Source organism: Ranitomeya variabilis, chromosome 5, assembly GCF_051348905.1.
Source record: "Ranitomeya variabilis isolate aRanVar5 chromosome 5, aRanVar5.hap1, whole genome shotgun sequence".
In the NCBI taxonomy this organism is placed as follows: domain Eukaryota; kingdom Metazoa; phylum Chordata; class Amphibia; order Anura; family Dendrobatidae; genus Ranitomeya; species Ranitomeya variabilis.
This window is the reverse complement of record NC_135236.1, coordinates 253,777,386-253,803,593: the sequence shown is the minus strand read 5'-3', so window position 1 is coordinate 253,803,593 and position 26,208 is coordinate 253,777,386. Positions and strand designations below refer to the sequence as shown.

The 26,208-nt window shown below is 47.6% G+C and overlaps 1 protein-coding gene across 4 annotated transcripts in view; it reads left to right on the top strand.

The window, feature by feature from the left end:
• The window catches only part of SNUPN (snurportin 1), a 46,426-nt gene that overhangs the window by 10,157 nt on the left and 10,061 nt on the right, over positions 1-26,208 (top strand). Inside the window, exons 2-6 of one of the 4 annotated variants that reach the window (XM_077264074.1) lie at positions 5,868-5,928; positions 17,584-17,766; positions 21,855-22,023; positions 22,721-22,825; positions 24,435-24,531. In XM_077264074.1, coding sequence (XP_077120189.1) covers positions 5,868-5,928; positions 17,584-17,766; positions 21,855-22,023; positions 22,721-22,825; positions 24,435-24,531 — 615 coding nt within the window. Of the gene's footprint in view, positions 1-5,762; positions 5,929-17,562; positions 17,767-21,854; positions 22,024-22,720; positions 22,826-24,434; positions 24,532-26,208 lie in introns of those variants that run through there. The other 3 variants (XM_077264073.1, XM_077264075.1, XM_077264076.1) reach the window with 3 other exon arrangements.

The window sequence follows — 26,208 nt, the reverse complement described above, 5'->3', positions numbered from 1 at the left end:
AACCCCCATCGGACGTCCAACACCCATCGGACGTGGACCCCCCCCACCCAGCACACACCCCCTTCGATGTCCACCCCCCACCCAGCTTAAACCCTCTTCAGCCCCCCCCAAACCCAACCCATAAGTAGGTCGCCCCCCAATAAAAGGGATCCCCCAGTAAGCAGCAGGTCACCCCCCAATAAAAGGGTTCCATCTGTAAGCAGCAGGTCATCCCCAAATCCCACCACGGGATCCCCCCCAATAGCCAGCAGCAGGTCGCCTCCCCACATTCAACGACAAGCAGGTCGCCTCCCCACATTCAACGACAAGCAGGTCGCCTCCCCACATTCAACGACAAGCAGGTCGCCTCCCCACATTCAACGACAAGCAGGTCGCCTCCCCACATTCAACGACAAGCAGGTTGCCTCCCCACAAGCAGGTCGCCCTCAAATCTGACCACAGGGGTCCCCCAAATAGCCTGCAGCAGGTCACCCCTCACATGCAGGTCGCCTCCCCACATCCCATCACAAGCAGGTCACCCCCACATCCCACCACAGGGGTCCCCCAATAGCTTGCAGCAGGTCTCCCCCCACATCCACCACAAGGGTCCCCCCCAATAGACAGCAGGTCACGCCCTCCCAAAACCCGACCACAAGCATGTCGCCCTCAAACCCCACCACCAGGGTCTCCCCAATAGCCAGCAGCAGGTCGCCCCCACTAAAAGGGGTCCACCCCGTAAGCAGCACGTCACCTCCAAACCCCACCACAGGGGTCCCCCTCAATAGCCAGCAGGTCACCCCCAAACCCCACCACAGGGGCCCATCAATAGCCATCAGCAGGTCACCCCTCCACAAGCAGGTTGCCCCCACTAAAAGGGGTCCCGCAACAAGCAGGTCGCCTCCCCAAACCCAACCATAAGCAGGCCACCCTCACTAAAAGGGGTCCCCCGCACGCAGGTCGCCCCCAAATCACACCACAGGGGTCCCACCATAGGGGTCACCCCAATAGCCAGCAGCAGGTCTCCCACCCCAAACAAGTCACCCCATAAGCAGGTCACCCCTAAATCCCACCACAGGGCTCCCCCCAATTGCCAGCAGCAGGTTCCCCCCCCCCCACAAGCAGGTCACCCTCCACTAAAATGGGTCACCCCCAATAGCATGCAGCAGGTCGCCCCCCCACAAGCAGGTCAGGGGTCCCCCAATAGCCTGCAGCCCCCCTCACACAAGCAGGTCGCCTACCACAGAAGTCCACCACAACAGCCAGCAGCAGTCCCCCCCCCCACAAAATCCCACAATAGCCTGCAGCAGGTCCCCCCAAAAGCCCACCACAGGGGTCCCCCACAATAGCCAGCAGCAGCGGAGCCTCCCAAAATCCCACCGCAGGGGTCCCCCACAATAGCCAGCAGCAGCAGAGCCTCCCAAAATCCCACCGCAGGGGTCCCCCACAATAGCCAGCAGCAGCGGAGCCCACCAAAATCCCACCGCAGGGGTCCCCCACAATAGCCAGCAGCAGCGGAGCCCCCCAAAACCGCAGCGGTCCCCCACAATAGCCAGCAGCAGTGGAGCCCCCCAAAACCACACCGCAGCGGTCCCCCACAATAGCCAGCAGCAGCGGAGCCCCCCAAAATCCCACCGCAGGGATCCCCCACAATAGCCAGCAGCAGCGGAGCCCCCCAAAATCCCACCGCAGGGGTCCCCCACAATAGCCAGCAGCAGCGGAGCCCCCCAAAACCACACCGCAGCGGTCCCCCACAATAGCCAGCAGCAGCGGAGCCCCCCAAAACTACACCGCAGCGGTCCCCCACAATAGCCAGCAGCAGCGGAGCCCCCCCAAATCCCACCGCAGGGGTCCCCCACAATAGCCAGCAGCAGCGGAGCCCCCCAAAACCGCAGCGGTCCCCCACAATAGCCAGCAGCAGTGGAGCCCCCCCAAATCCCACCGCAGGGGTCCCCCACAATAGCCAGCAGCAGCGGAGCCCACCAAAACCCCACCACAGGGGTCCTCCACAATAGCGAGCAGCAGCGGAGCCCACCAAAACCCCAACGCAGGGATCCCCCACAATAGCCAACAGCAGCAGAGCCCCCCAAAATCCTACCACAGGGGTCCCCCACAATAGCCAGCAGCAGCGGAGCCCCCCAAAATCCCACCGCAGGGATCCCCCACAATAGCCAGCAGCAGGTCCCCCCAAAAGCCCACCACAGGAGTCCCCCACAATAGCCAGCAGCAGCGGAGCCTCCCAAAATCCCACCGCAGGGGTCCCCCACAATAGCCAGCAGCAGCGGAGCCCCCCAAAATCCCACCGCAGGGGCCCCCCACAATAGCCAGCAGCAGCGGAGCCCACCAAAACCCCACCACAGGGGTCCCCCACAATAGCGAGCAGCAGCGGAGCCCCCCCAAATCCCACCGCTGGGATCCCCCACAATAGCCAGCAGCAGCAGAGCCCCCCAAAATCCTACCACAGGGGTCCCCCACAATAGTCAGCAGCAGCGGAGCCCCCCCAAAACCCCACCACAGGGGTCCCCCACAATAGCCAGCAGTAGCGGAGCCCCCCAAAACTACACCGCAGCGGTCCCCCACAATAGCGAGCAGCAGCGGAGCCCCTCAAAATCCCACCGCAGGGGTCCCCCACAATAGCCAGCAGCAGCGGAGCCCACCAAAACCCCACCACAGGGGTCCCCCACAATAGCCAGCAGCAGCGGAGCCCACCAAAACCCCACCGCAGGGATCCCCCACAATAGCCAACAGCAGCAGAGCCCCCCAAAATCCTACCACAGGGGTCCCCCACAATAGCCAGCAGCAGCGGAGCCCCCCAAAATCCCACCGCAGGGATCCCCCACAATAGCCGGCAGCAGCGGAGCCCCCCAAAACCCCACCACAGGGGTCCCCCACAATAGCCAGCAGCAGCGGAGCCCCCCAAAACCCCACCACAGGGGTCCCCCACAATAGCGAGCAGCAGCGGAGCCCCCCAAAACCCCACCACAGGGGTCCCCCACAATAGCCAGCAGCAGCGGAGCCCCCCCAAATCCCACCGCTGGGATCCCCCACAATAGCCAGCAGCAGCAGAGCCCCCCAAAATCCTACCACAGGGGTCCCCCACAATAGTCAGCAGCAGCGGAGCCCCCCCAAAACCCCACCACAGGGGTCCCCCACAATAGCCAGCAGTAGCGGAGCCCCCCAAAACTACACCGCAGCGGTCCCCCACAATAGCGAGCAGCAGCGGAGCCCCTCAAAATCCCACCGCAGGGGTCCCCCACAATAGCCAGCAGCAGCGGAGCCCACCAAAACCCCACCACAGGGGTCCCCCACAATAGCCAGCAGCAGCGGAGCCCACCAAAACCCCACCGCAGGGATCCCCCACAATAGCCAACAGCAGCAGAGCCCCCCAAAATCCTACCACAGGGGTCCCCCACAATAGCCAGCAGCAGCGGAGCCCCCCAAAATCCCACCGCAGGGATCCCCCACAATAGCCAGCAGCAGCGGAGCCCCCCAAGACTACACCGCAGCGGTCCCCCACAATAGCCAGCAGCAGCGGAGCCCCCCAAAACCCCACCACAGGGGTCCCCCACAATAGCGAGCAGCAGCGGAGCCCCCCAAAACCCCACCGCAGGGGTCCCCCACAATAGCCAGCAGCAGCGGAGCCCCCCCAAAACCCCACCGCAGGGGTCCCCCACAATAGCCAGCAGCAGCGGAGCCCACCAAAATCCCACCGCAGGGGTCCCCCACAATAGCCAGCAGCAGCGGAGCCCCCCAAAACCCCACCACAGGGGTCCCCCACAATAGCGAGCAGCAGCGGAGCCCACCAAAACCCCACCGCAGGGATCCCCCACAATAGCCAACAGCAGTAGAGCCCCTCAAAATCCCACACACAGGGGTCCCCCACAATAGCCAGCAGCAGCGGAGCCCCCCCAAATCCCACCGCTGGGATCCCCCACAATAGCCAGCAGCAGCAGAGCCCCCCAAAATCCTACCACAGGGGTCCCCCACAATAGTCAGCAGCAGCGGAGCCCCCCCAAAACCCCACCACAGGGGTCCCCCACAATAGTCAGCAGCAGCGGAGCCCCCCAAAACCCCACCACAGGGGTCCCCCACAATAGCCAGCAGTAGCGGAGCCCCCCAAAACTACAACGCAGCGGTCCCCCACAATAGCGAGCAGCAGCGGAGCCCCCCAAAACCCCACCGCAGGGGTCCCCCACAATAGCCAGCAGCAGCGGAGCCCCCCAAAACCCCACCACAGGGGTCCCCCACAATAGCGAGCAGCAGCGGAGCCCCCCAAAACCCCACCACAGCGGTCCCCCACAATAGCCAGCAGCAGCGGAGCCCCCCAAAACCCCACCACAGGGGTCCCCCACAATAGCCAGCAGTAGCGGAGCCCCCCAAAACCCCACCACAGGGGTCCCCCACAATAGCCAGCAGCAGCGGAGCCCCCCAAAACCCCACCGCAGGGGTCCCCCACAATAGCCAGCAGCAGCGGAGCCCACCAAAACCCCACCACAGGGGTCCCCCACAATAGCGAGCAGCAGCGGAGCCCCCCAAAACCCCACCACAGCGGTCCCCCACAATAGCCAGCAGCAGCGGAGCCCCCCAAAACCCCACCACAGGGGTCCCCCACAATAGCCAGCAGTAGCGGAGCCCCCCAAAACTACACCGCAGCGGTCCCCCACAATAGCCAGCAGCAGCGGAGCCCACCAAAATCCCACCGCAGGGGTCCCCCACAATAGCCAGCAGCAGCGGAGCCCCCCAAAACCCCACCACAGGGGTCCCCCACAATAGCCAGCAGCAGCGGAGCCCCCCAAAACCCCACCGCAGGGGTCCCCCACAATAGCCAGCAGCAGCGGAGCCCACCAAAATCCCACCGCAGGGGTCCCCCACAATAGCCAGCAGCAGCGGAGCCCCCCAAAACCCCACCACAGGGGTCCCCCACAATAGCGAGCAGCAGCGGAGCCCCCCAAAACCCCACCGCAGGGGTCCCCCACAATAGCCAACAGCAGCAGAGCTCCCCAAAATCCCACCGCAGGGGTCCCCCACAATAGCCAACAGCAGCGGAGCCCACCAAAACCCCACCACAGGGATCCCCCACAATAGCCAGCAGTAGAGCCCCTCAAAATCCCACACACAGGGGTCCCCCACAATAGCCAGCAGCAGCGGAGCCCCCCCAAATCCCACCGCTGGGATCCCCCACAATAGCCAGCAGCAGCAGAGCCCCCCAAAATCCTACCACAGGGGTCCCCCACAATAGTCAGCAGCAGCGGAGCCCCCCAAAACCCCACCACAGGGGTCCCCCACAATAGCCAGCAGCAGCGGAGCCCCCCAAAACCACACCGCAGCAGTCCCCCACAATAGCCAACAGCAGCAGAGCCCCCCAAAATCCCACCGCAGGGGTCCCCCACAATAGCCAGCAGCAGCGGAGCCCCCCAAAACCACACCGCAGCAGTCCCCCACAATAGCCAACAGCAGCGGAGCCCACCAAAACCCCACCGCAGGGGTCCCCCACAATAGCCAGCAGCAGCGGAGCCCACCAAAATCCCACCGCAGGGGTCCCCCACAATAGCCAGCAGCAGCGGAGCCCACCAAAATCCCACCGCAGGGATCCCCCACAATAGCCAGCAACACCCCCCAAAATCCCACCACGGGTCACTCCCCACACAGACAAATAGGTCGACCACCACAGGGCCTCCCCCCAATAGCGAATAGCGATCGGCAAGTAGCATTTTTCACCCTGAAACCACAAACCTCCATGGCGTCCACAAGCTGTCATGCTGCTTTCCTTTGCCGCCTTGGAGAACACGCCCCCTCCTGATAGGACACGCCCCCGGAAATGACGTCACACCTGGAAGGAGCCCATACACTCTAGCATCTACCATACACTCTAGCATCTACCGTTTGTGCAGCTGTGTCTGTGACTGGTCACCGCCCGGCGGACACTGTGCAGACTCCTAGCCGGCACCAGAGGTGAGTGCGCTGCAGGGCACCTTGTTACTATGTGAATGGCATGTCAGGTGCACCTGTGAGAGTGACCGCTGACGGGCGCTGTAGGGTGGGCACCTCTGGTAGGGACTGCTGACGGACGCTGTAGGGTGGGCACCTGTGGTAAGGACTGCTGACGGGCGCTGTAGGGTGGGCACCTCTGGTAGGGACTGCTGACGGGCGCTGTAGAGGGCCACCTGTGGTAAGGACTGCTGATGGGCGCTGTAGGGTGGGTGTGACTGCTGATGGGCAGTGTAGGATGGGCACCTGTGCCACCTTCTTCTTGGCAACATAGAAGCTAAAACTTTCTATTACATTTCTAAATGCACAGTTGTCATTGCAGTTTCTGCAGTTTCCTATTGCACAGAATATGGAACAGCATGAGCTGTACTAAGTGCATGCTATGTTCAGGGCTGGTATTTTGATGCACACAGATTCTAGTATGTAATTGTATATTATTTGATTATTCGGCATGCTTATATTGCACTAATGGGGGGCTTTTGCTTGGGGTGTGATCTATGTATGTTTTTAGTGTTTTTATATACGGTATATTGTGAGGTGATAATAAAGGTTTTTGATACTTTTATATAAGCTGTGGTTGTGCGTACCGAATTAGTCCAAGCTTTTTCTCGTGTTGTTGCATACTGTTATATTTGGCCTAGGTAGTGCACCCCGCAATTGCTATTTTATACCAACGATCAGTGCGCCCCTTCTTTCATTTTTTGGTACTAAGTGCATGCCTGATCCACTGTACAAAGTGCTCCCAGCCTAGTCTTAGGGGATCCACACTGGATGGAAAATCCCTAAGCGGATCGGTGACAGAATCTGCATGCATCAGATGGGGATCCCGTGGTAGATCTGCTGCAGATCTCAGCCTGTGTACTTCAAAGAGTGAAATCTGCTGTGATAAATCGCACCAAGTGTGTGTGTGTGTGTATGTGTATGTGTATATATATATCTCATCGCCCCCCTGCACAGTAGCTCTGCCCCCACCACATCACCACACATAATCCTGCCCCCACCCCATTACCACACACAATCTGCACCACATCACCACACACAATCCCGACCCCCACAAATCCCACCCCCCCACCATATCACACACAATCCCGCCCCCCAACACATCATCACACATAATCCCGCCCCCCAACACATCCCCCCCACCCCATTACCACACATAATCCCGCCCCCCAACACATCACCACACATAATCCTGCCCCCCCCACCCCATCACCACACATAATCCCGCCCCCCAACACATTACTACAGACAATCCCGCCTCCCGGGAGCACCACATCACCACACATAATCCCGCCCCCAACACATCACCACACTATTGTTATTAACTTAATTTTAAGTTAATTTACCACCTCCACAAGCGCTATTGAATGTTGTCATTATAATAATAATCTTTATATAGCGCTAACATATTACGCAGCACTTTACAGTTTGCACACATTATCATCGCTGTCCCCGATGGGGCTCACAATCTAAATTCCCTATCAGTATGTCTTTGGAATGTGGGAGGAAACCGGAGTACCCGGAGGAAACACGGAGAGAACATACAAACTCTTTGCAGATGTTGTCCAAGGTGGGATTAGAACCCAGGACTCCAGCGCTGCAAGGCTGCTGTGCTAACCACTGCGCCACCGTGCTGTCATTGTGTCATTATTTACTTTAGTTTAAAGGGACTCTTGTCACCTGAATTTGGAGGGAACAATTTTCAGCTATAGGGGCGGGGTTTTCGGGTGTTTGATTCACCCTTTCCTTACCCGCTGGCTGCAATATTGGATTGATGTTCATTCTCTGTCCTCCGTAGTACATGCCTGCACAAGGCAATCTTGCCTTACGCAGGCGTGTACTATGGAGGACAGAGAATGAACTTCAATCCAATATTGCAGCCAGCATGCAGCCAGCGGGTAAGGAAAGGGTGAATCAAACACCCGAAAACCCCGCCCCTATGGCTGAAAATTGTTCCCTCCAAATTCAGGTGACAAGAGTCCCTTTAATCACCAGCAGCGTTAATTAGATAGCAATGAGCGTGCCGAGCGTTAGCTGGCTGGAAACATCTAATATATATATATATATATATATATATATATATATATATATATATATATATATATATATATATATATATATATATATATATATGTACATATTGCACAATGGGTATAGAAAGTATTCAGACCCTTTTAAATTTTTCACTCTGTTTCATTGCAGCCATTTGGTAAATTCAGAAAGTTAACTTTTTTCCCATTACTGTGCACTCTGCACCCATCTTGACTGAAAAAAAAATGAGGTAATTTTTGCAAATTTTATAAAAAAAAACAAAAAAACTGAAATATCACATGGTCGTAAGTATTCAGACCCTTTGCTCAGTATTGAGTAGAAGCATCTTTTTGAGCTAGTACAGCCATGAGTCTTCTTGGGAGTGATGCAACAAGTTTTTCACACCTGGATTTGGGGATCCTCTGCCATTCTTCCTTGCAGATCCCCTCCAGTTCCGTCAGGTTGGATGGTGGTGAACGTTGGTGGACAGCCATTTTCAGGTCTCTCCAGAGATGCTCAATTGGGTTTAGGTCAGGGCTCTGGCTGGGCCAGTCAAGAATGGTCACAGAGTTCTCAAGCCACTCCTTTGTTATTTTAGCTGTGTGCTTAGGGTCATTACTTGTTGGAAGGTGAACCTTTGGCCAAGTCTGGGGTCCAGAGCACTCTGGAAGAGGTTTCCATCCAGGATATCTCTGTACTTGGCCGCATTCATGTTTCATTCAATGGCGACCAGTCGTTCTGTCCCTGCAGCTGAAAAAGACCCCCATAGCTTGATGCTGCCACCACCATGTTTCACTGTTGGGATTGTATTGTGCAGGAGATGAGCAGTGCCTGGTTTTCTCCACACATACCGCTTAGAATTATCATCAAAAAGGTCTATCTTTGTCTCATCAGACCAGAGAATCTTATTTCTCATAGTCTGGGAGTCCTTCATGTGTTTTTTAGTAAACTCTGTGCGGGGTTTCCTATGTCTTGCACTGAGGAGAGGCTTCCGTCGGGCCACTCTGCCATAAAGGCCCGACTGGTGGAGGGCTGCAGTGATGGGAGAAAGTTCACAAATTCAACTATCTCACTACTGCATCTGTGGAGCTCAGCCACATTGATCTTGGAGTTCTTCTTTACCCCTCTCACTAAGGCTCTTCTCCCATGAGTGCTCAGTTTGGCTGGACAGCCAGGTCTAGGAAGACTTCTGGTGGTCCCAAACTTCTTCCATTTAAGGATTATGGAGGCCACTGTGCTCTTAGGAACTTTGAGTACTGCCGAAATTCTGTTGTAACCTTGGCCAGATCTGTGCCTTGCCACAATTCTGTCTCTGAGCTCCTTGGCCAGTTCCTTTGACCTCATAATTCTCATTTGGTCTGACATGCACTGTGAGCCGTGAGGTCTTATATAGACAGGTGTGTGCCTTTCCATATCAAGTCCTATCAGTTTAATTAACCCTTAACCCCCGAAGCGCTTTTCATTTTTGTGTTTTCGTTTTTCGCTCCCCTTCTTCCCAGAGCCATAACTTTATTTTTCGGTCAATATGGCCATGTGAGGGCTTGTTTTTTTACGGGACGAGTTGTACTTTTGAACGACACCATTGGTTTTACCATGTTGTGCACTAGAAAAAAAAAAAGCGTTTCGATACACGTAGCGTTTCCATTTCTCGGGTCGGGTGAGGGCTTATTTTCTGCGTGCCAGGCTGACGTTTTTAATGATACCATTTTGGTACAAATACAATCTTTTGATCGCCTGTTATTGCATTTTAATGCAATGTCGCGGCAACCAAAAAAACATAATTTTGGCGTTTTGACTTTATTCTTGTTACGCTGTTTAGTGATCAGGTTAATTTTTTTCGTTGCTAGATCGGGCGATCCTGAATGTGGCGATACCAAATATGTGTAGGTTTGATTTTATTTTTATTGTTTTATTTTGAATGGGGTGAAAGGGGGGGTTATTTGAATATATATATATATATATATATATATATATATATATATATATATATATATATATATATATATATATATATATATATATATATATATATATATATATATATATATATATATATATATATATATATATATTTTAAAACTTTTTTTGCTTTTGGCATGCTTCAATAGTCTCCATGGGAGACTAGAAGCTGCCACAACCCGATCGGCTCTGCTACACACAGGTGATCATCAGCTTGCCTGTATGTAGCAGAATTGATGCCTTGCTATGAGCACCGACTGATTGTGGATACTTCACACTAGACCTTGGAAATCAAGGTCCCAGAGTCTGGAGATAGAGTGGAGAAGCACACAATCCAAGCTGCTTGAGGTCTAGTGTGAAGTTTCCACAATCGGTGATGGTTTGAGGAGCCATGTCATCTGCTGGTGTAGTTCCATTGTATTTTATCAAAACCAAAGTCAGCGCAGCCGTCCACCAGGAAATTTTAGAACACTTCATGCTTCCCTCTGCCGACAAGCTTTTTAGAGATGGAAATTTCATTCTCCAGCAGGACTTGGCACCTGTCCACACTGCCAAAAGTACCAATACCTGGTTTAAAAACATCAGTATCAATGTGCTCGGCCAGCAAACTCGCCAGACCTTAACCCCATATTGTCAAGAGGAAGATGATTTTTCTTTTTATTGTTTTATTTTGAATGGGGCAAAAGGGGGGTGATTTAAACTTTTATATTTTTTTTTTTATTATTATTTAAAATATTTTCAAGACCCCCCCCTTTTTTTTTTCTTTTAAACTTTTGGCATGCTTCGATAGTCTCCATAGGAGACTAGAAGCTGCCATAGCCCAATTGGCTCTGCTACATAGAAGTGATGTGCAGATCGCTTCTATATAGCCGGGGTCACACTAGCGTAAAATACGGATGAGTTCTATGTGAGGAAAGCCAGTGTTAATCTATGGGGCAGCTCCCATCACTTTTTTTTTTTTTTTTCTTTTCTCGGGCGAGTGAAATCGCGATTGTATGCTTATATCGCCCGAGTCTCGCCAATGCAAGTCTATGGGTGTGAGAAAAAAAATTGGACACCACACGGATCATCAATGTTACTTGCGAGAAATACGCACACATTTTCTTCATTTCAGCCCATTGAGCCATTAAATTCAATGGTGAAAAGCAGTGAAAAATATAAAGCCATACTCATGTCATACGGATACATAGGTGCGAGAACATCGCATTGCAAACACATCACACACGGATGACCATACGGAGAACACTTGTGCCACTCTCGGCATTGAGACTTGGACCGATTTTCAATACGTTAAGTGTGACCCCGACCTATAGCAGATTACTGACTTGCTATGAGTGTTGACTAGTGATGAGCGAGTGTACTCGTTGCTCGGGTGATCGAGTATTTGTTAGTGTTTGGAGATTTAGTTTTCATCACAGCAGCTGAATGATTTACAGCTAGTAACCAGCCTAAGTACATGTGGGGGTTGCCTGGTTGCTAGGGAATCCCCACATGTATTCAAGCTGTCTAGTAGCTGTAAATCATTCAGCTGCCACGATGAAAACTAAATCTCTGAGCAGTCATAAATACTCGGAGACCACCCAAGCGTGCTCGGGAAAACCCAAGCAACGAGTACACTCGCTCATCACTAGTGCTGAACACTGGGTGGCGCTCACAGCAAGCCAGCACTGACATGCCAACACACTGGTGAACCGCGATCACGTGAGAAGTCACCTGTGTGCGTATTTCCGACCCGATGGCCGGAAGCACGATTTTAATGCCACTGTCAGTTTAAATGCCGCAGTCATTTAACTGGTTAATAGCCGCGGGTAGATCGCGATTCCACCTGTGGCTATTGCGGGCACATGTCAGCTGTTCAAAACAGGTGACATGTCCCCGGAAAGATGTGAGCTCACCACCGGAGCCCACATCAAAGGGAGGGACCCCGACATCAGCGTACTATTACGCCCGATGTAAGTAAGGGGTTAAACACACAGCTGGAATCCATTGAAGGAGTAGAACCATCTCAAGGAGGATCACAAGGAAATGGACAGCATGTACCCCTTTACCCCCCAGCGTGGTTTACACGTTAATGACCGGGCCAATTTTTACAATTCTGACCCCTGTCCCTTTATAAGGTTAGAACTCTGGAACGCTTCAACGGATCCCGGTGATTCTGACATGGTTTTCTTGTGACTTAATGTACTTCATGATAGTGGTAAAATTTATTTGATATGACTTGTGTTTATTTGTGAAAAAAAACAGAAATTTGGCCAAAATTTCGCAATTTTCCAACTTTGAATTTTCATGCCCTTAAATCACAGAGATATGTCACACAAAATACTTAATAAGTAACATTTCCCACATGTCTACTTTACATCAGCACAATTTTGGAACCAAAATGATTAGTTTATTATGAAGTTATAAGGGTTTAAAGTTGACCAGCAATTTCTCATTTTTACAGCACCATTTTTTTTAGGGACCACATCACATTTGAAGTCACTTTGAGAGCCGACGTTTTTAATACCATTTTGGTGCAGATACGTTCTTGTGATCGCCCGTTATTGCATTGTAATGCAATGTCGCGGTGACCAAAAAAACGTAATTATGGCGTTTTGACTTTTTTTCTTACTACGCCGTTTAGTGATCAGGTGATTTTTTTTTTTTTTTTATTGATTTGGTGACTCTGAACGTGGCGATACCAAATATGTGTATATATTTTTTTGTTATTATTTTGAAAGGGGGGTGACTAAACTTTTTTTATATATATATTTTTTTTTTTTTCATATTTTTAAAAACTTTTTTAATTTTTTTTATTTTGGCATGCTTCAATAACCTCAATGGGAGGCTAGAAGCTGTCACAACTTGATCATCTCTGCTACATTTAGGCGATGCTCAGATCGCCCCTATGTAGCAGAATTACAGGCTTGCTATGAGCGCCGACCACAGGGTGGCGCTCATAGCAATCTGGCATCAACAACCATAGAGGTCTCAAGGAGACCTCTGGTTGTCATGCCAACGCACCGATGACCCCCCAATCACATGACGGGGGTCACCGGTGCGCGCATTTCCGGCCGGATGGCCAGAGGCGCTTGTTAAATGCCGCCGTCAGTTTGACAGCGGCATTTAACTAGTTAGTAGGCGCAGTCGGATCGCGATTCCACCCGCGCCTATTGCGGGCACATGTCAGCTGTTCAAAACATTTCATCCAATGGCAGAAAGGGGTTTAATAAAAAAGAACCTAGACATGTTTGGTGTCTATGAACTTGTAATGACCTGGAGAATCATAATGGCAGGTCAGCTTTAGCATTTGGTGAACATGTTAAAAAATAAAAAAAAATCCCTAAAACCGTTATGCAATTTCACCGTGCTTGAAATTTTTTTTTTCCCGTTTTTGAGTACACGATATGGTAAAACCAACAGTGTTGTTCAAAGGGACAACTTGTCCCCCAAAAAAGAATCCCTCACATGGCCATATTGTTGGAAATGTAAAAAAAAAGATGGCTCTGGGAAGAAGGGGAGCGAAAAACAAACGCAAAAATGAAAAAAGGGCACAACACTGGAATGACGGTCTCTGTCCCTGTTATGCTGCCCTGAGATTGGGCAACATAAACCTGCTGACATTTACTTTTAATGATGGCATTTTTTTCCCTCTATTCTGGTGCAACATTCTGAATTTACAGGATTGTTGTGCGAAGTCTAAATTGCAACTGTAGGAGCCCCTAGAAGAGATGAGGTTTAAAATCCATCCACTTTTCTGGGATTGTAAAATGTTGTGGATTGTATGTATGGAAAATCTGCGAATATGCAACTTGAGCCTAGCCTTAAGGTACCGTCACACTCAGCGACGCTGCGGCGATATAGACAACGAGCCGACCTAAACTAGATTGCTGCAGCGTCGCTGTTTAGGTCGCTGTAGAGACGTCAAACACAGCAGCTCCAGAACGATGCAGGAGCGATCCGGTGACGTAACGGCGACTCACTTCTCGTTCTCGCTGGTTGTTAGCTCCATGTCAAACATTGCTGGCTTCGTTGCTTTTGATGTCAAACATGACGATACACGCCGACCTGACGACCAAATAAAGTTCTGGACTTCTAGCTCCGACCAGCGATATCACAGCGGGATCCAGATCGCTGCTGTGTGTCAAACACAACGATATCGCTATCCAGGACGCTGCAACGTCACGGATTGTTGTCGTTCTCTTTGCAAAGTTGCTGAGTGTGACGGTACCTTTAGTGTGAATGCATATGATGCATTAAGCGTTGTTCCCACATAGGACCTTACGCAGAAAGATGCCACTGAGGTATCAACTCAATTTGGACACTAAGGGCTCATACTCACTTGCGTGAAATACGACCGAGACTCGCATGGTAACACCCAGCTCTGCCGCTGGCACTTGGGAGCGGAGCGTGCAGCTCCATGTATTGCTGTGCGGCCGCACGCTCTGCTCTGGAGTGCCGGCGGCAGAGCCGGGTTTTAACATGCGAGACTCTGCAGTATTTCACGCAAGTGAGTATGAGCCCTAACACGATATCCGGCTGCGCTGCTGTAATGATCAATCCTTAGGACCAATATACTGTCCTCATACACGCTAGCAGGGTGTGCAGTGAGACATGTAGCTAAACCCCCTGTCTTCTTTAAGAAAAGAGGCTGTAAAATTGTAACCTTCTTTTATTGATTGCAGATGTGACAGGAAAGGGTGAAACTATAGGATGCAATAACAGGAGCATTTCAGAATATATAACTGCACAGAGCATGAAACACAAATAGTCTGCAATACACAGGTAACATGGGGTAATATACAAACTGATGATTACCTACTTTAGTCCAACAACGTATTGATAAACACAGGATTATAACACATAGATAGTGCTTACTAACTATGCTTAGAGCAGGCTGTGTAAAGGAGCATGAATAACGCGAATGGTGTAGTTTCTCCTAAGGCTTCTTTCACACTTGCGTCGTTTGGCCTCCGTCGCAATGCGTCGTTTTGGGAAAAAAAACGCATCCTGCAAATGTGCCCGCAGGATGCGTTTTTTTCCCATAGACTTGTATTGCCGACGGATCGCAACGTATGGCCATACGTCGTGTCCATCGTGCACTGGATGCGTCGTGTTTTGGCGGACCGTTGTCACGAAAAAGCGTTCAAGGGAACGTTTTTTCATACGTTGGGTCCTGCATTTCCTACCGCGCATGCGCAGCCGGAACTCCGCCCCCTCCTCCCCGGGAATTTTGAATGGGCAGCGGATGCGTTGAAAAACTGCACCCGCTGCCCACGTTGTGCCGAATTTTCACAACGTCCGTCGGTACGTCCCGCCAATGCTTGGTGACAGCCCCATAACGGAAGTGTGAAAGAAGCATGGAGGAATAATGGCTGCTGTTCCCTTCACAGTGTCATAATAAGACCATAATGCAACAGGAACAATCCCACAATGCCCTAGGAACCTCCCACAAGACATTGCAAATTAAACTAGAATCTATGCATTAAACGGCCAGCAGGTGGTGCTGTTACCTTACAATATGAAATATAGGAAGGACTAGATGGTGGCCCGATTCTAACGCATCGGGTATTCTAGAATATGCCCGGCCACGTAGTATATTGCCCGGCCACGTAGTATATTGCCCAGCCACGTAGTATATTGCACAGCGACGTAGTATATTGCCTAGCTCCATAGTATATTGCCCAGCTAAGTAGTATATTGCACAGCGACGTAGTATATTGCACAGCGACGTAGTATATTGCCCAGCCACGTAGTATATTGCACAGCGACGTAGTATATTGCCCAGCTACGTAGTATATTGCACAGCGATGTAGTATATTACCTAGCTACGTAGTATATTGCCCAGCTACGTAGTATATTGCCCAGCCACGTATGTTACAGGTTAAAAAATAACAAACATACTCATCTTCCGATCCGAGGGCCCGTTGTAGTTCTAACACTCACCATACTTGTAGTTCTGTCGCCTGTGCGCGGTACAGGCGGCAGCTTCCGGTCCCAGGGTGTGATGACGTCGCGGTCACATGACAGTGACTTCATGGCAGGTCCTTCTCCCATACGATCCTTGCTTCCGGAACCTGCCGCTTGCACGGAGCGGTTACTGGAGGGTTGCGAGCAGCAGGAAAGGCGGCGGAAGGTGAGTATATAATGATTTTTTATTTTTTTTAACATTTAGATCCTTTTACTATTGACGCTGCATAGGCAGCGTCAATAGTAAAAACTTGGTCACACAGGGTTAATAGCGGCAGTAACGGAGTGAGTTACCCGTGGCATAACGCGGTCCGTTACCGCTGGCATTAACCCTGTGTGAGCGGTAACTGCGGGGAGTATGGAGCGGGCACTGACTGCAGGGGAGTAGGGAGGGACTAATAGGACTGTGGCCGTCGCTGATTGGTCGCGGCAGCCATAACAGGCAGTTTGCGAGACCAATCAGCGAATGAATATCCGTGACGGAAGTTGCCGACAGACAGAAGGACGGAAGTGACCCTTAGACAATTATATAGTAGATTAATACACACAAAAATACAATGTCTGTAATAACGGAGACCTAAAAAAATGACTAAACTTTCTAGACAGCAATTATATGGCTGGACAGAACAACCAAGATGAGTTGAAACGCGTTGTGGAAATAAAAACCGTTCAACGCTTGAAAAAAAAAAACAGTTGCACCTGTGGTACTATAGTATCGGCAGCATTTTCTAAGGGGGAGTGAGGGGTGGATTACTCGCCTACATTAGTAGATTGACAAAAATTTCTTAAAAATTCACATGCTATGCTGCAGCTGTAAAATGCATTGGATTTTCAGCAAGCATGTTTTCGCTGTGTGGGAATGTGCCCTAAAGCAGCAAATGTGCGTCATAATACAGCACCAGCTTGCTAATTCATTTAATTCATGCAATTTTGCAGCAAACCTGCCATGTGTCCATGGACACTTAAGCTCCCCATACATATTACACAAAAATCGGCCCCATCTGCCTTTATTGACAGGTACAGCTCACACTAATGTGTATGGGGGCACTGGTCAACTGACTGTCAGGGGAGAGATTGACTGGGCATGTCCGATTGAGGATTGCTTTGTACCCCCTGAGATAACCCTCTGCCGGACATGTGAGTTTCTCATAGAGCTCACAGGAGCACTCAGCCGAGCGTGCCCTTCTGTGTATGAGAGAGATGGCTGCTGGTCTGTCAGAGCATCATGTGGCCGCCCTCCATCTGTGGGTACGGCCGGCTGTAGTCTCTGCTGTGTGGTGGGCACGTATTGCAGTCTTGCAGCCAGGACAACATGCCTGTTGTTTCAAGCCGTTTGGCTGTGTTAGATTGTTTGTGAAGACTTATCCTACCAAGATGCTAATTACACATAATGTCTGTCGGGCAATCCACCAACTATGTGAAGTTTCCAGATATGAAAAATGTCTCAGTCTGTGGATCCTTCCTGCAGTCTGACTTGGTAAATGGGTATTTCAGTATGTGCAGTGAAATCTGGGGACATGGATTATGTGAAAGCAAAAGCTTCTACTCTGCACATGTTCGCCTTCTGTGAATGGGTTTTGTGTATGTATATCTGTGTATCTGCAGGTTGATTGGTATGCCTCCATACATGTGTTTTTTAATTCGTCATTGTCTGTTTAGTCCATTGTATTTTCTGTCCAGCAGAGTACTACGTGAACAGCAGATGATGGACGCCCTCGCAGAGGCCCTTGCAGGGAGCTTCGCTGTTTCTTCCCACCTCAATAGTACTTCAGCTCCTCATCCAAGATTAGCGCAGTATAAAGGCAAATACAGCTCTCTGGAGCAGAGCGAGCGCAGGAGGAAACTTCTGGAACTACAGAAACTGTACGTGATGGGCACTGCTGATTATTACTTTCCATTATTTGTCTGACTGCTGATTTCATCAGGTCACATTAGATCATTGGTATGAGGCCACACTCACACACTCAGTATTTTACCTCAGCAAACCAGGAGTGGAACAATCAGAGGAAAAGTATAACAGAAACACGTCACCACTTCTGTATTTATCACCCACTCCTGGTTTAGGCTTACAAATACTGAGATAAAATACTGACCAAATACTGCTAGTGCGAACGTGGCCCACAATACAGTGCATTGTTTTTTCTTCATGGGCAGCATGGTGACGAGGGATTAGCGCTGGGGTCTTGGGTTCAAATCCCACCAAGGACAAAATCTGCAAGTAGTTTGTATGTTATCTCCTTAGTGACCAAACATACATCTTTTTACTGACTTGAGGTATAATTGAATAGCATCCCCATACAGGTGAAAATGCCACAGCTGTCCACTATAGCTCACACCCTGCTGCATCAGCCACTATCAGTGTTGGCACCGACCATGACCATTTTACCCCATAGATGCTGCTGTCAATAGTGATGACTGCATCTAGATGATTAAAGGTACCATCACACGAAACGACTTTGTAACGATATCGCTAGCGATCCGTGACGTTGCAGCGTCCTGGCTAGCGATATCGTTTAGTTTGACACGCAGCAGCGATCAGGATCCTGCTGTGATGTCGCTGGTCGCTGAATAAAGTCCAGAACTTTATTTGGTCGTCCGATCGCCGTGTATCGTTGTGTTTGAAAGCAAAAGCAACGATACCAGCGATGTTTTACACTGGTAACCAGGGTAAACATCGGGTTACCAAGCGCAGGGCCGCGCTTAGTAACCCGATGTTTACCCTGGTTACCAGCGTAAAAGTAAAAAAAACAAACAGTACATACTCACCTGCGCGTCCCCCAGCGTCTGCTTCCTGACACTTACTGAGCGCCGGCCCTAAAGTGAAAGTGAAAGCACAGCGGTGACGTCACCGCTGTGCTGTTAGGGCTGGAGCTCAGTCAGTGTCAGGAAGCAGACGCCGGGGGACGCGCAGGTGAGCATGTACTGTTTGTTTTTTTTACTTTTACGCTGGTAACCAGGGTAAACATCGGGTTACTAAGCGCGGCCCTGCGCTTAGCAACCCGATGTTTACCATGGTTACCCGGGGACCTCAGCATCGTTGGTCCCTGGAGAGCGGTCTGTGTGACAGCTCTCCAGCGATCAAACAGCGACGCTGCAGCGATCGACATCGTTGTCGCTATCGCTGCAGCGTCGCTTCGTGTGAAGGTACCTTAAGGCTAAGTTCACACTTGCGTGTGGCTAGTCTGTGGAGGGCTGCGTACGTCCTCCCTTAAGCTCCACCTACTTCCGCATGCGTCCTACGTACCTATCTTTAACATTGGGTACACATTGACAAGCATTGTATGCGGATGCGGCGTTTTGACATGCTCACCGACCGCATGGGAACGCAAGTTTTTGCAGGACCCCCAGAGTCACTTCAAAACTGAATTGGTGCTTTAAAAAAAAAAATAAGTTTTGTAAATTGCTTTGAAAAAATGAAAAATGACTGCTACATTTTAAAACCTTATAGCATAAAAAAAATAGAAGAAAATTTTACAGATGATGCCGATGTAAAGCATACATGACGAAAATGTTATTCATTGACCATTTTGTGTGGTGTAACTCTGGATTAAAGGGATAATCATTCAAAGTTTGAACATTGCTAAGTTTTTAAAATATTTGTCAAATTTCTGATATGTTTTTATTTTTTTTAAAATAAAGCTATCATCCTAAATTTACCATTAGCATAAAATATAGTGCATCACGAAGAAACATTCTCAAAATCAATGGGATATGTTGAAACATTCCAGAGTTATTGCCATATAAAGTGACACATGACAGATTAGAAAAAATTGGCCTGGTCACTAAGGGGTTATGTTGAGGACCTAAAATTATATATGACCGTATCCTATGCATAACTTCTCATTCATCCTGTTAGGTGTAGCATAATGTAAAATGAAATGCTAATGTTAGTTTACATGTTATGGAACTGTTTAGCTCCAGTTTTGTTAGATATAAGCACTAACCTCAGATATTTGTGGGTTATTTGGCAATCCAAGAGCAGGGTCCCTTCCTTAGCCTTCCATTCCTCCTCACTTCACGGTCTCGGTAAGGAGTGGTATCTGAGCATGTGCCCTGCCGCTTCATTCATTGTCAATGGAGACTGGCTGTCTTGTCAGTCTATAGAATTTGATTTGAGCAGCACCGTGCATATAAAGGGAATCTGATATGTTATGTGAGAATGCTGGTGCGCTGTCCGATCAAGGAAGGTGATAACTGAGCAGCTATAAGAAGAAGATACCTTTATTCGAGATCTTCAAAAGCATAAACCGGTTTTCGGCATCGGTTGCTCATCTGACGGAGACTCTGTTCCGGAGCTGAATACCGGTTGGTGCTTTGGAATATATTGACTAAAGGTATCTTCTTATAGCTGTTATGTTATCACCTTTTATAATCATAGAATGTTAGAGATGGAAGCAACCTCCTGGGTCATCATGTCCAACCCCCTGCACTAAACCATCTCAGACAGATGTCTGTCCAGCCTCTGTTTGAAGACTTCCATTGAAGAAGACTTCACCACCTCTTGTGGCAGCCTGTTCCACTCATTGATCACCCTCACCTTCGTTGATCAGATGGCGCACCAGCATTGTCTTGCAACAAATATCACTTGTAATTTGCTCAGCTCTAGAATGGGTAAGAACTTGGTGCTGCTTCCCTCTCCATAGGTGAGAGGCTATATTCCCTCACACCACCATAGTGCCACCATAACCACCTCTTCTGTTAAAGGAATCTGTCGTGCAGCATAATGAGACCCATCAAAGACCCTGATTCCATTAATACATCACTAAGGCTGGATTCACATTTGCGTCTGTGCGCGCAGCATTTGATCCGCATGCGTTTTTTCGCGGTTGCATTTTTGGAAGCGTTAAATAAGCGGATAAGTGCGTTAAAAAAGCACATTACTGTCTATGGGAACGCAGGTGTACGCATGTCCTTGCGTACGCATGCGTTCGATGCTCTTGCATACTTCGGACTGCGCATGTCCAGGAACTGATTGAGACGCCCTGGAAATACTGAATGCATGCGCATAAAAAAACACAAATGCAGGCAAAAAACGCAGCTTTTTTTGCAGTCATGTGTAAGCTGATGTAGATAGAAAACTCTGCGTAAACATGCCTTTTGGCATGCGTTTGCGTATGCAGATAATACGCTACACAAATGTGAACTTAGCCTTACTGGGCTGCTTGCTGTAGTTTTAATAAAATCACAGTTTTATTAGCAGATTATTCCTAGAGGACTACTAAACCTGTTGCCAAGTAGTCCTCTGTATTTTTGAGATCTGTGTAATCCCGCCCCCACCACTGATTGGCTGCTTTCTGCTTTTGCACAGTGAGCTCAGAAAGCTGCCAATCGGTGCTGTGGGTGGGATTATACAGAGCTCAGCATTCAGAGAACTAGACAATCTACAGCAGATAAAACACTGATTTTATCACAACTGCTGTAAGAAGCCCAGTAAGTGGTACATCGCTGGAATCAGTGGCAACAGATTCATTTAAAGTTCTCCCCAATATAGTCATGCAGTGAGAAGGAAAAGGGAATTGGGGACTGGAGTTGGGGGCCGTCAGCAATCAGATACTTATCCTATGGGTAGGTGATAAATATCTAACTGGAAAACCACTTATGTTTTGGTGGTATGGTAAAACTAAAAGTTTCAAGTGACCTTGCAAATATGATATAATTAAATCCCGACTATCTCTCTCATAGATGGCAAATGAAAGTGATTTTTATACCAATTCACCCCTGCCATGGCTTATTAGCCTTGATAATTAGTAATTTTGGTCCAAGAGCAGATCACAAATCTGTACATTAAGTGCGTCTATGCATGAATAATATTAAGCATCCCTCTTGTGCGGACATGTTTTGTGTAAATATACATGAGCGCTTGTACCCATGTTCTGTACAATATGCGCTCATACAATAGGCACTCATGTAAGAATTCTACAATTTCAGCTCTTCTAACTATTCATTGACAGAAAGCGCTTGGACTATACCAACCATGCTCGCCGGCTCGCATCTGGGGATTGGACAGACCAAGATGAAGAGAAGGATGAGGATGGGAAACAAACAGAAGACGTAGATGAAGACGCAGAGGACATGGATGTGGAGCCTTGCAAAAAGTTACCCAGACATTATGCTAACCAGGTACTAACTTTTTAAATTAAGTTTTTACCTTCTCCTTTACATTGACTTTCTATGTTGACTGGTTAAAAAAAAAATAACATCCACCTAAGCAGTGTTCCACAAAAGCAGGATGGAGTAGGCAGGCAAACACCGGTGATATCACTAACTATTCGCACCAATTCCAGTTGCTAAATGTACGTGTATATCTCCTCTTTCTTAGTCCCCTTTGAGGGATTGAACTTGTCAGTATGAATGGTCAAATAATATCTACTGCCACAGTATTGTAGTATAAAACATAAAAAATGGTCTCCTACGAATGCCAGACACCAACATGACAGACAGGAGGGTCTGTAGCAGACCTCTAGCTTTCATGGCAACTCATCGGCACCTTGCGATTATGAAGGAGGGAGCTGATGGAAGTTTGGGGCAGCTCGCTGTTAATACCGCTGTGAGAGAATGACAGCAGCATCTACGTTGTTAACCATAGGGGCAGATGATGGCTCAATAACACAGCCATCATCTGCAGGGAATGGTGCAGGCTTGTCTTGTGAGCCTGATGGAAAGACCTGGTAGAGACAAATATCAGGAAGGGGATACAGTGACTGTCTCACTGGACCATTTCTATAAATTGTCATCACTAATATTATAATAATCTATTTCTCTTTTTAATGGCCATTTCATTTTTATTTTGTCTTGTTTGTGTTTTGTGTTTCTCCAGATTATGCTTTCTGAGTGGCTTATAGAAATTCCTCCAGATCTGGCTGATCTGTGGATTCTTGTAGTCTGCCCCACTGGAAAGCGTTCATTAGTTGTGGCTTCACGGGTGAGCTATATTTTGTTCCCTGTCATTATAGCTTTGTCTTTTATGAATTGTATATTGGATATCTTTTCAAATATTCCTTTGCTGGCTGCAGTTCTTCTGTACAGATGCATCTAGTCCATATGGCCCACACGTGCATATTGTTTAGTTATTGCACCAGACCTGCCAGTGTTCAGTGACTTCTCTTTCGATTTTTGTATTGCCATTGTGTGTTTTATGTGCAGTTATCTGGTTTTTATTTTGCTGTTTTTCATCTATTCAATCAATCTTTTTTTTTTTTTTTTTTTTTTTTTACTACTAGTAATATAAGACGCAAAACGAAGTAAAGAAAATGTGCAAAGCGGTTTTCATTCTGTAACTTTTTACATCTGGACTGCATTTTTAACAAATGTAAAAAATTGTGAACGGAGCCAAGAAGGCTTCTTACATGACAATTTGGCACAGTTTTTGACACAAACAGGAGTGAAGTACTAGGATATGCCACCAATGTTAACACTTGTGAAGAGAATGAAGCCGCAATAAACATTAAGGTGCAAAGGGGCCGTACTACCAATGACTGAGGCCTCCTCATTGACAGATTTGGGGGTCTCTGTTACACATATGTTCAACTTGATTGGACCTTTCTCCACCAGTTATACATAATAATAATCTTTTTATATAGCACTAACTTATTCCGCAGCGCTTTACAGTTTGCACACATTATTATTGCTGTCCTCGATGGGGCTCGCAATCTAAATTCCCTATCAGTATGTCTTTGGAATGTAGGAGGAAACCGGAGAACCGGGAGGGAACCCACGCAAACATGGGGAGAACATACAAACTCCTTGCAGATGTTGTCCAAGGTGGGATTTGAACCCTGGACCCCAGCGCTGCAAGGCTGCAGTGCTAACCACTGAGCCATTCTCTTTTAACCTCTCATTACAGGAGAGACCTTCCATCCCATGTATTCATCTAGCTGCTACCTTCTGAAGTGGCTCTAACCTATATATATATATATATATATATATATATATATATATATATATATATATATATATATATATATATATATATATATATATATATATATATATATATATATAATTTTTATTTTTTTTTTCCATTTGTTTTTTAATATGGGGTCAAAACTGTATCCTATATTTTAGCTGTTGCCTTACAAGTGACAGTAAATGTATAAATCATAAATGAATTTTTTTTTTCTTTGAATGTTTGGGTTCTCAGACAGACTATGACTGATCACACACTAATGGCACATATACTAGGGTTGTGCTATAAATGTTAAGGCCTATAAACTCTCTTTAGGCAACTCTGATATATATATATATATATATATATATATATATATATATATATATATATATATATATATATATATATATATATATATATATATATATATATATATATATATATATATAGAGATACACACACACACACACACACACACACACACACACACACACACACACACACACACACACACACACACACACACACACACATATATGCATATGTAATATTTGTTTTTTTTCTAATTTATATATACACTTCTGTTTCTCCTGGTTGGATGCCTCCATATTAATTTTATTTTTCTTTTATCCACCCTACATAGGGTTCTACTGCAGCTTACACTAAAAGTGGGTACTGCGTGAACAGGTTTCCATCATTACTACCAGGTGGAAATCGGCATAACAGTGCTACTGGTAAAGGTAAGTCTGGTTGTTAGTTTAGAAAATGAGAGACCTAAGCTAGCTCCTGACTGATATACACCCCAGTGCAGAACAGGAGAGAGGAGAGCGAGAGGAATTAGCAACTTACTGTGGCGCTCTCACTACTGTAGCTTCTGATTTAGAGGCAACAAATGCACTCAATTCATGTGCATAAATTCATATAAAACGATGGGATAATTTATAAAATGCTTGTACCTTGTACAAGCAAATAATTATCATGAAATATACGCATAAATTAAAATCATATAAGCACATGAAAACCTTCCACCATATTGTGTAAGGGCAAGTAACAATACTAGATGCTAGTCAGTAACTGTTTCACACCTTAAAAGCTCCCTCCCTGACTTATGTCAGATGAAGCCAACAACGTAACGCTACGTTCACATGTCCAGTAATCATCTGTTGAAACGGATCCAGCTCAATCTGTTGAAAAAAAAAAAAAAAGTTATACAGATGCAACTTTGTTGTACAGCTTAATTCCTTAAGGACCACTGGTATTTCCATTTTAGCATCTCCGGTTTTTTTCTCTCCTTCTTGCCAATGCCATGACTTTTTTTTTTATTTTTCTGTCAATATATCCATGTGAGGGCTTGTTTTTTGCCAGATGAGTTGTAATTTTGAACAACACGATTGGTTTTACCAAATAGTGTCCTGGAAAAAAATGTGCCCGGAAAGGTGCAGGCTCAGCGCCGGAGCCCGCACCAAACGGGGAGTCCAACATTGGTGTACTATTATCCCCGATGTCGGAAAGGGGTTAAACTTTTTTTTTTTTTTTTTACTTGCTTTAATAACCTCCATGGGAGACTACGAGCTACGTTCTTCCAATCGCTTGTGCTACACTGAGCAGGGCTACAACCCTGCTCTATGTAGCAGAAATGCTCACTTGCTATGACCACAGGGGTCTCCTGCAGACCCCAAGTTGTCATGCCAACCCGCCGGTGATCCGCAGTCATGACATAGGAGCCAGTGGGTGGGGTTTGCAACTTTCTTCTGGCGCATGCATGTTAAATGCCGCTGTCAGAGAACACAGTGCATGTTAAACAGCCATCTAATAATTTTTATTGAAAAACTCCAAATACAAATTTTCCGTCTTTCAAATAACATAAATTACATAATTCCATAGTATAAAACGTAGACAAGATATTTCAACTTCAGTTCCCTAACCCTAACAAAACCCAAATCCTGACATTCCAGAGACAACCATTTTCATTTTCAGAGGAGTTCTGGAATAACAGAGTATAAAGTGTGAAGAAGGGAGAGAAAAAGGAAAAAAAGAGGACTAACAATTAAAGGATAGCATCGTAAATATTCTATCTCTAATTAGAAGATTTGTGGGCTGCCCTGGCGTATCCACCCGAGGTCTCCATATCCTTTCTGAGTTGCGAATAGAATTGTAGAATTGCATTTAAGATGGACTTCTCTTTCCAATCAGATTATATTGATCTTATGTTGTAGTTCTTCCATGAATGGAAGGTTTGTGTCTAACCAATGAAATGCAAGAAGTTTCCATGCTTGAAATAAGATCCGATAGATGCCTATGAATAGGGGCAAGTCGGGATCTACTCCATCTTCGAATAATCCCAATATACCAATACTGGGATTTGTTGACCAAAGCTTTTTCCCAGGTTTTAGCAATGCTGTGCTTGAAAGATATAT